Source organism: Anguilla anguilla, chromosome 15 (assembly GCF_013347855.1).
Source record: "Anguilla anguilla isolate fAngAng1 chromosome 15, fAngAng1.pri, whole genome shotgun sequence".
Taxonomy (NCBI): domain Eukaryota; kingdom Metazoa; phylum Chordata; class Actinopteri; order Anguilliformes; family Anguillidae; genus Anguilla; species Anguilla anguilla.
In genome coordinates, this window is record NC_049215.1 from 28,506,885 (window position 1) to 28,518,078 (window position 11,194).

At 43.5% G+C, this 11,194-nt stretch overlaps 1 protein-coding gene across 1 annotated transcript in view; it reads left to right on the forward strand.

The window, feature by feature from the left end:
* Nucleotides 1–5,130: 5,130 nt before the first annotated feature.
* ildr1a (immunoglobulin-like domain containing receptor 1a) overlaps nt 5,131–11,194 on the forward strand; it is a 9,332-nt gene continuing 3,268 nt past the window's right edge. The window contains exons 1-5 of the mRNA XM_035394795.1: nt 5,131–5,439; nt 8,112–8,282; nt 9,426–9,575; nt 10,060–10,179; nt 10,590–10,736. Of these exons, the coding sequence (XP_035250686.1) occupies nt 5,385–5,439; nt 8,112–8,282; nt 9,426–9,575; nt 10,060–10,179; nt 10,590–10,736 (643 nt within the window). The 5' untranslated portion in view covers nt 5,131–5,384. The remainder of the gene's footprint in view (nt 5,440–8,111; nt 8,283–9,425; nt 9,576–10,059; nt 10,180–10,589; nt 10,737–11,194) is intronic.

Below are 11,194 nucleotides of genomic sequence, written 5' to 3' on the forward strand. Positions count from 1 at the left end.
GTAGTGGAGGTCATGTACATTTTGAACTGCTAGGTCCCTGATGCTCAAATCATGGTCCTCAAGGGCCTAAGAACTGCTGGTTTTCCACCCTCCCTCTACCTGGGGGTCAAGTGTGCAGACAGCCTGGCCAGTCAGGAGCTGTAATTCTTGTTAATTACCTGGGAGAAAGGAAAAGCAGGGCCGGATTTGGATTCAGTGGTATCCGTGTGCTAGGGTCACGAAAATACACAGCAGCCCGGTGAGAACAAGCCAGAATATAGACAGAAGGGTGGAAGTCTGGGTTGAGAGAAGTTTTGGCCTAAACGGACTAGGTTAGCTTATTTTGGCCCTATTTTCCCTCAGGTTTTACCCGGATATTAGTTTGGCTATGTTCTAGCTGGCTAGGAAAATTTCACTTTTCAACCAAATCTAGCCAGGGTTTTCACTACATTAAATGCCATCTAGATGTTCAGTGAAAACCCAGGTATTTGGCCTTGGCCACAGATAAAGAAGGGAAGCACAAGTAAAGAAGAATGAGAGGATGGAAAACAAAAAGACACAACATTTTAAATGGTTCAGTATAATGCCAGGATTTTCAGGCTAGTCAGACACTAGGAGTGATAGATCAAGCTTGTCTGACTTCATCTTGTGTTTCCTGTCCTCTTGTGTCACTTCCTGTGTGTAATTCCCTTTTCCTCCAGGTGATTCCGGCAAGCAACAGGAATGTTCTATGTGTGTATGTGTCTGTGCGCAAGTTTGCATGTACGAGCGTGTGTGTGTGTGTGTGTGTGTATGTGTGCACATGTACGAGCATTTGTGCATGTGTGTGTGTGTGTGTGTGTGTGAAAAGTACTCCTGAAAATGTTTGTGCTTGTGCATAAGGAATGATTGACAGGACAGAGAGTTACGGGCCTCGCTGAAGGAGTGGGCAGAAGGCATTGGGCTCCGTGGTCTCTAGACTCATTCATGTACAACTCCTGAATGAAGTTTCAACTCCACCTTAATGAGGTGGTCCTGATTAGTGCCTACATCGTTCAAAATGACAAGTGAAATGAGTCAGTATGTTTAGGTGGAAGGGAATATAAAGCACTTATCTGACTGCAGCATGGCTTTCTCACTGTGACTCATAATGTTGCATCAAAAATAACTGACAAATTTTATTTTATAAATAACTGGGCAATATTCTATTGTAAATCATCCAATGTAGCACCTGAATTCATGAACATGCAGGTCATGATACCTTCGTATGCTTATCTTATTTTGCATTTTGTACTATGATCTGATAATATTTAATTGATTACTCATAACTTTATTTTTTATTGTTCAATAAACTAACAAAGGTGTTTCAGGTCTCCCGAATTAGTAGAAGGTGAGTTGTCACAAGTACGGTTGCTTCTGTTTAACGGGGGCCTTGGGTTTTTTGCTCAAAGTGCTGATCGTGCAGTTCATACACTGCAAGCAGCCATTCGAAACCCCACAGCAAGCCGCATGCCAGCACCACTGCACTGGCGCCATTCTCATTTAATAATGTAGTCCAGGATACTCAAATCTGGCCCTCGAGGTCAGTATTACTGCTGATTTCAGTCTTCTGCTAGATATTCCACGGCCCAATAATGTCACCAATTGGCCAACTGATTACGCTCACCTGGTGCATCAGGTGAGTGTAATCTCCTGGCCAATCAGTCCCTGATTTGAGGGGAGAAATGCAAACCAGCAGGTCTACTGGCCTCAAGGGCCAGATTTGAGGACCTCCGACGTAGCCTCATTCCGGGATACCATCTCAGCTCAAGACTGATCGGAGAGTTTATAGGATGAAAGTGGAGCACAGCACAGCAGCGTGAGAGAGCATTAGCGTCTGCCATCGCTAAGTGTTTTATATGAATATTTACAAAAATAAATCTGATTGTTTCCAGGTTGTTGGGAATTCTGCCATTAGTTCGTTTCATATATGTCCTATGTAATCTGGCATCAGGTGCAGAAAAATATTGCATTAATCAAAAGCACATTTTCAACCAAAAGCCATAATTTATTGTTTTAATTAAAGCGATTGAACTGCATGTTATGACCAATAAACCCTGCAATTATAAGAAAATAAACTCTTACATTATACTTTTAAGTCTGTTTGAATTTATTTTAACCCAGTATTTATTTTAATTGAGAAAAAATGAACTGACATTTTGAACTAAAAAAATTGAGTTGACAGTAATAAATGCAATATTATGATGTCGCCTGCCTGTTCCTGCCTGTTTAGCCCTGAAAACTTGTTTTTCCTGAATCATAAATTAGTTCAGTACTGTTCCACACACAGACACAAGTTTCATCATGGCAACAATTCCCACCAGTGTTCCAAATGTGGAAAAATATGCTTTTAAATTTCGAATGAAACAAATGACACCCGAACAGGGCTTCTCGTCGAAGTGGACGAATAGATGGTCGTTTAACAACTTCTCCAAACCAAAAAACCATAGTTTACTACCAACAGGAGTACTTACAGCCCTTTATACAATCTTTGAGGTGGTGTAAGAGGGGAAAAACAAGGCTTATAACCAAGAGTAAGTATTCAGGCTTAGGCAGTGCTCCATGCATCGCTACAGCACACAACAACTACAGTACATGGTCATGCATACTATGTCGTAAAACGTATGTCGCCTGCTATGCTCCAATAGACCTCAGATCACGAAGTAATCGAGATACATTTTTATGCATTGTGAGATTTGAAACACTAAGACAAACACAGTAGTGACAAAGCTTGCTCTCATTGCAGCACACATTGATGTCCTGAAAGCCTGTTATCATATTGTTGTAGTGAAGACACAGAGAAAATAGGATCAGCCAGTGTTGGGCACTATAAGGTGTGTATAACTGAGCACCTATGACAGTAGTTGGCACAAGACCAATTTGAACTCAACATAGTTAAACTATGATTGGCTCAGGATGAAAAAAAAAACGTATTTTGGGGCATATTGAAATACCTACATTGGCTGTTGACAGATCAGAAGATATCACATGGTATTACATCCAACCTCCAATGCACTTTCCTGCAAGCCAGTAACCATTTAATTTCACACATTGCTACAGGCCAGCTAGCACAGAGGATAGTTTACTAGTGCCTGTCACTCACAACAACCGGAAGCTTATGAGCATCTAGTCAGCCGTTGGAACAAATACAAGCAGCAGTCACCTGACCTGCTTCCCCACTAACACACTACACCGTGTGAGGAAGCCATCTGTGTCTGATCACTCTAGGCCCCTGGCTATAGCCAGGACACACCAGGCCAAAGCCTATGACTTCTAAGCAATTTCTTTTTTTTATTTAACCTTTATTTAACCAGGGTAGTCACACTGTGATTGACATCTACGTTTTGCAAGTGAGCCCTGGAGTCTACAGTACATGTCTTTGGACAGTGAGAGGAAATCGGAGTACCCAGGCGAAAACCCACGCGAAACACCGGGAGAACATGCAAGCAAAGAGAATCCAGCCGACCAGGACTTGAGGACCGGAACCCTCCTCCTTTGCTAGGCAACAGCGCTAGCCACTGCACCACGGTGCCACGCAATAGGGCCATTCTGTGCAATGCTCATCAATCAACCAATCAAACTGCACATTTTAGAAAGGGTTCATCACAATGCAGTATAGCCCTGCCTAAACCCCCGCAAGGCAAACTAAAGCTGCCAGTGGCAAGGAAAACTCCCTGGGTGGCCAATAGGGATAAACATTAACAACCCATTATTTCCTTCCATAATTGATCTAAAAAAACAACGAGCACTACATAAAACATCAACATCATCAATACTTGAATGAGCCTTATGCAGCTGCATGACATTTTTTTCATCTGAGATTTTCATCTCATATCTTATCATCAATTACTATGCATATTTACAAATACACAAGATAAGGTGATCTGGCAAATAAACGCACTGTGTGCTTATCATACAGTATTTTGTTATAGTTTAATTTATTAATCTCTCAGGATGCAGTGCCAGAACTAGCATTCTAAAAATAAAAAATAGTAACTATAATATATATATATATATATATATAATAATTTGGAAAACACCATTAAAAATATTCTGTTGCATCTCACTGTTCACTCCTGTGAAATTTTTGTCATGAATGTCTTTTTCTTTGTGTACATTTAAAAAAAAACACAAGATCACAGGAACAGGAAGTGGAATGCTGAAAAGTAGAGGGGCAGGTTTTGGCATCTGTCCCGGTATAAAACAACAATAGCAGGAAATGCTTTGAAGCAGACTTGGTAGCAGAGTTGTGCTTGTTCCTGGAACAATACCACAAAGGAAGGCTGATTCTATGTCCACAAGCAAGTTCACACTGCATAAGAGATGAACAGGACAGGACAACATTGATAATTTGCAAATCAGTTTTTTAACCCTTTAAGGTGTGAGATCATAATTATGTAATTAGAATGTTCTCAACTGAGCATTCTAGTGCTGATGTGACAATCACTTTTGGTAATTGAAAGCAATGAAGTTTTAAAATTTTGTTGGAATTTTGGAGAGAGAAAAAAAAAACATTCCAAAAAAACCTGCTCTACAAAGAGTTTATTTATTTTTCTGCTTGTTAGTTTTGTTTTTGTGAAGATTTTTCATGTGCATTTTCATGTGCATTTCAAGACACAAATTGATGTGAAATTTAGCTGCTAATTCTTTAAAATGTGTTAATATGTTAATAGGCTGAAAACAATAACACATTTAGGACTGTTTAAGGAGACAATGTTTGATAGGACAATGTAATGTGTCTTTTCCATTCTTTATTTTACATGGAAATAAAATGTGACGCTGAGCAATCAATGAAACATTTATAGCAGCATTTATGCCCTTGTAAAACAAAGATTTGAGACGTTGTAAGCTGCTTCATTCATCTTTGCCTCCGTAACAGAGCTCGGGCGTCTGTGTATTTATGATTATTGAACTTAAGAGGCCAGCGCACATATTTTTTTTATTTAGCCTACTGTAATTCTGAACGCAAGCGGCATTAGTGATTTTTGTTATATTCAAATAAAATACGTTAACTTATTACTGCTCAGTTCCACCTGCTCTCTCGTGTGTCGCCATTCGCGGTTCATCTTTCATGCATGAAATGGCGTTGGGGCCGTACTCGTTATATATGTGACGCACCTGTCTCGGGGTGGGGTCACTGATGCCTCTGAGAGCGGTGGGAGGGGAAACGGATGTATTATCACTTGTGAAAAGAACCTATCCACCTGCGCGGAAAGTCAGATCGAAGCTAGAAGCGAAAAAAATCGGGTTTTTCAAGAAAATAATGAGATTGGGTAGACAAGTTTGGACGTATTGAATATGGAAACATTTGTTACAATGGAGACGTGATCCACCACTTAAATAAGAAAGACAGTGATTAAAAGTTTCCTAGTTGGATATACAAAGCTATGACTATGAAGAACCTGATACCGACGGCTTTGCTGCTTTGTTTCCTGGCAACAGGTTAAGTGAAATTTACATTTAGCATTTAACCCGATTCTGGTGTATCGATGGATGTATAGTTATGTGTATATTTCTGTATTTATATAAGTTTGTGAAATGTAGGTTAAAACCTTCCATTTTATTTTTCGAAACCGAGCATGCTCAGTAAGTCAATCATCGACAGGTGAAACTATGACCTAAGCAAGCAAGTAGCGATCACGTGACAGAGACTTGTTTACAGATGAATAGAGAGATGGCCGTATTTTTATCACAAAAAAATGCATGTTCCTGTATCAAAGTGAATGCTGACATTGCGCAAAAGGTTACATTCCATATAAGCAAACAGAACTGTGGTATCCATGGCGATTTTGTTTGACCACAGTAGCTCCCTTGTGGGGGCCCTAACGCCCTCAAACTGAATAGGTCCACAAAGAATGAGCGAACAGGTTTTCTCAGTCGAAAAGGTCTTAAGCAAGCGTTCTTGTTTTTTTCACTTCTGCGTTCCCTGTTCTGCTGTTCTCGAAGAGACCTGTACTGTAAGATATAGTGTTTCCACTTTAGCAGAATTGAGGGCTCCATGGGGGAAGGGGAGAAATACCCCTTTGTTTGTGGGGGGGAAGGGGAAGTTTGCTGTTTACTCTGGGGGTGGGAGTATCTACTCTATGCGATCTGACTAACAATAGTACAAACCAGAGCACAGGAAAAAGTCCATTTGAAAGGGCTAATGGAAGTGCCGATATGGTGCTTGTTGGATACATTATTACTTTTTAACAAGGTCAGCATAGCGTATTGTAGCATAATGGTTGGGTATCTGGGTTTGTAACTCAGAGACTGGGGGATGAATCGCAGCTGGGCTACTGCTTTGAGTCGGGTATGTATTCCTGAAACAATTCAGTAAAAATATCCAGCTATATGAACGGATTGTATTTCAGTTTTTAAAAATGAACGTAGATCACCAAGATAACATGAGTGTTTAGAATGGGCCCTGTGGAGATCCACTGAACTTTATGGATATGTGTGATTTTGATCAGTACTATGAGATAAAGAGTGTAGATAAACATTTGATCTGAATGTCTTCCTCACTAGAACAACTATAGTGTCATTACTATATATATGTGTCATCCTGTCCTGATGTCAGTGGGTTCATGTAGCTCCAACATATGCCTGTCAATAAGCAGCATGTTTGTCCAGGCAAGGTCCTCTTGAGGGTTTTCATATATGCTATCAACATTAAATTGGCTCTCCGTTTATTGTACTCTAATTGTTTACACTCTGGTAGGTGACCATTTCTGTAGATAAATGCACAGGTCCATAGATCCACCAGCAAATCTATCGCTGAGTCATCCATCCACCCACACGTACATGTGGAACACCAGTTGGATTAATGCCAATGTGTCGGTGTGAAAATTCAAGATTTGTTTTGGTTGAAATGTCATTGCTACAACCTTTTGTTTGCTTTTAAAATTGGCTTATGATTTAAAAGAAAAAAATCTTTAATGACATTTTCTAATTGTGCACTATTTAGGCTATTTCTCTTCCAGTTCCTGACATTTGTTGTTTGTAGCGGAGGTGCAACATGGCTTAGCAACATTGCATTGGTTCATGTACAGTGAAAAAGAGTGTGTGCAAAGCATAATTACGCTGTGCTTCCTGTTATGTTGGGAATGCAACTTCAGACAAATATGTTTTTATGAACTTTGTGATTCTCAGGGGATCTTTTGTTTAATATCAATTGCAAAAAAAAAATTGCAGCCGAACAGATTTTTTTCCCCCACACCCAAGTCTGCTTTTATGCAATGTATTGTGTGAATAACCCGTGAAATCAATACATACTAGTGGTACTCCTGATTGTTTCTTACTATTGTGACCTTTAGATCCAGAATTAAGTTCACAGAATTCTTTGTGGTGTGGTTCTGGGCACTGCAGCAAGTTATTTGTAACCCATTCGTTATTAGGTATGGTAAGACTGAAATCCAGTTAAAGAAAAGCTCTTCATTTGGCTCTTCTTCTACATTTATTTGTATTGTCACCTGCCCTTGGGTCTAATTGCGACTGTAAATAGGAAGAGGCATTTCTAACCAGGCAGGCCACAGGTAACGATGCCATATATCTGAAGCTGAGGACAGCCATAAATGTATTTACTTTGAATCTAGAGGTCACCGCGTGGAGTAGGAGCAATTCAAAGATGTGTTTTCTTGTTCGTATGCAGTACGGCGACGCAAATTTTAAGTTATGATCACAGGAAACTGGGGGAACACGCATGCACTCTCACGCAAGGCCGCTCTGTCTCCGGACTCTGTTGAGAGGCTCCTGCTGTGTTTTAGTGAGGGAAGGAAGTACAATGGTGACCGTAAGGCAGCCGTGCCGCCAGCGCGACGTGCCGCTCGTAACCGGTCATTCCGGTTCTTCCAGTTTAGAGAAGTTTCTGCTGCGCGGCCAGGTATGAGAGCGGATATGTGTATGTGTGAGTGGGAGACACGCCTAGACTTCAGCGTGCGTGCGTTTGTGCCTGCGTGCCTACGTGCCTGCCGGAAGAATTTTTTAAAAATAAGAATAAAAACATTGTACAATCATCTCCCCTTCGTTCCCTTCACCTTCCCCATTTTGTCTGATTTAATGTGTTTTATGTGTTCTTTAATCGTTTTTGTTCCTGTTTCATAATGAAATGGCTCACTCGTGTGTCCGTCTTTCAGGTGTGCTGTCCATCCAGGTGATAGTACCCGAGACGGAGAGGAGCACCGCTCTCTTTGCCTCCGTCATCTTACGCTGTGACTACTCTACCTCCGCCAACCTGCAGGATGTCCTGGTTACCTGGCGCTACAAGTCCTTCTGCAAGGACCCAGTCCTGGACTACTACTCAACAGGTGAGCTAGGGGGACCCAGTCCTGGAGTACTACTCAACAGGTGAGCTAGGGGGACCCAGTACTGGAGTACTACTCAACAGGTGAGCTAGGGGGACCCAGTCCTGGAGTACTACTCAACAGGTGAGCTAGGGGGACCCAGTACTGGAGTACTACTCAACAGGTGAGCTAGGGGGAACCAGTACTGGAGTACTACTCAACAGGTCAGCTAGGGGGACCCAGTCCTGGAGTACTACTCAACAGGTGAGCTAGGGGGACCCAGTACTGGAGTACTACTCAACAGGTGAGCTAGGGGGAACCAGTACTGGAGTACTACTCAACAGGTCAGCTAGGGGGACCCAGTACTGGAGTACTACTCAACAGGTGAGCTAGGGGGACTCAGTACTGGAGTACTACTCAACAGGTGAGCTAGGGGGACCCAGTACTGGAGTACTACTCAACAGGTGAGCTAGGGGGACCCAGTACTGGAGTACTACTCAACTGGTGAGCTTGGGGGACCCAGTACTGGAGTACTACTCAACTGGTGAGCTAGGGGGACCAGTACTGGAGTACTACTCAACTGGTGAGCTAGGGGGACCCAGTACTGGAGTACTACTCAACTGGTGAGCTAGGGGGTGTGCACTTACCTACAGATGGATTGGGAGTGCAGAGTTGAACTGGATTTCAGATTCTACAGGTAAGCTTCAGGGTGTGGCAGTGAATTGGTGGGCATGGAGGGGGGGGGGATACCAGCAATGATATAACTACTGTGATGATATTTGCTGTGATAGATCCCTTATCACATTTATGTTAAGTCCGTTCTATCTGTACTGTACACCGGACTGGCCAGTGTTGGTTGTGCTCCCCTCTAGCCAGGTTCCTCCACAGATTATTCCCACTGGGGAGTTTTTTATTTTTACCTCACATTCTTGGTTTTTGGGGGGGTTTAGACCTGGTTTTCTCCCAATTTTCCTTCTGTTACTCTGTAAAGTGTCTGTGATGGTTATCTGTACAAAAAAAAGAAAAAAAAATGCTATACAAATGAAATAGAGATAGAACTACGGGTGAGTCAGCAGTGGGCCAGTGGGAGGACGGCATGGTGGGGTGTTGCTGGTTGTGGTCATACTGACTCGTGGCGCTCAAACTGCACTTGCTCTTCCCCCCTAGCGTACCAGGCCGCGCTGTCTCTGGGACAGGACCCCGCCAACGACTGCCCGGACCGGCAGCGCACGGTGCGCACCGTCATTCAGAAGAACGGGGGCAACGAGCCCATCCTGGGGGCCGAGTACCGGGAACGAAGGATCACCATTCAGAACAGTAAGGGTCCCTCGGAGAAGGCCCGAAACTGAGCCTCGCGCCCGAGTCTCACACCAAACCCCTTAAACCAGCCCACCGTTTTCACACGAGTAACATGTCTGTATCTATATCTGTCACGGGCAGAAAGTTTTTGTTTTTTATGTCAGTAGTTTGATGAGTACTGAACACTGATCTATTATGGGCAGAAAACTGGTTGCATCATGACTCGACAGCGGTCAGCCTTGTACCAGCGATGCAGATTTACAAATTGTTTGGGAAGAACAGTCTCAACACTCCAGCCCTGTATGGCCACAGTGTCTGCAGGGTTTGGCAATAACAAGCCACTGTAGGCATTGGAAACAAGGTGTATGAATTCTTCAGCAAAAAACGTTGTGAAACGGACCAAAAAAACAGCAGACACCAACCCTAAACAGTGTATGTCCACGTGATTCTTCTCCAGTGTTTTTAAAAGCTGGTGTGTGTGTGTGTGTGTGTCTCTCTACAGGGGCAGATCTGGTCATCACCGAGGTGATGTGGTGGGATAACGGTGTGTACTACTGCTCCATTGATGCCCCGGGTGACACTGCGGGGGACTCGGACCGAGAGGTCAAACTCATCGTCTATCGTGAGTAACCTGCTCCCCCCTGCCCAGCCCCAGGGGGTATTTGTCTGATGACTTGGTGCCCCACTGTCCCACAGACATGGTCATGAAACAGTGCCTTCTGTCGTCACACTTCCAGATTTAGTCCATTTGATGACCAGTTCTATTACACACATCATTTCATTTCACAATTTCTATTAAAAATGTTATTTGATCCATGAAAAAAATATAAGAACACAGGTACAGGTCAGTGTTTCAGTATCGTTGTTAAACATTCAGGTAATCGATAATGTGGTATTGGACTACAGGTCTGTAACCAGCATGCAGCACTGGTCACCTTGACTTCATGCCGTGAGGTTCTGCTCTGTGCTCTGTGCTATGAGTTATCTGTGGTTGACACGTGACCTCCCGCCCCCCCCCCCCCTCCCTCTCAGATTGGCTGGTGGTGCTGTTCATCGTCATCGGTGCCCTGCTGCTGATAATGCTGTTCTGCATCTGCTGCTGCCAGTGCTGCCCACAGCACTGCTGCTGCTACGTGCGCTGCCCCTGCTGCCCGCAGACCTGCTGCTGCCCAGAGAAAGGTGCGTCTCGCCCAATCCAGGAAACACGCCGCGTCCGAGCGGCTTGCGTGCCTGCTATTGAGAGTGTGTTCAGGGTGGGGAAAGCGTTCTCTAGACGTAGCGTGCTTAAAAATCCCCGGGTGATATGCTTACTTCTGGGGTTTCGCTGAGTGAATTCGGGTGCACATTGTTTCAGGAAGTAAACAATGCTGCTCTGACCAAGGGCTGCTGGTTATCACCAGGACAAGGTTAAAAGTAAAGGGCGTCAGTGCATTCGCTGTCTGTGCCCTGCTACTTTGAAATGGTCTTTATGTGGACATAAGATTATCTGACTCGGTGATCACAAAAACAGAAAAAACGTCTTCAGGCCCGTTTTTATTCTCTTGCTTTCCCTCGTTTTTCAGCTCGTCTTCAGTCTTCTCAGTTTTGTCTTGTGCACGCATACCCACACACATGTGCACGCACACGCACGCACGCAC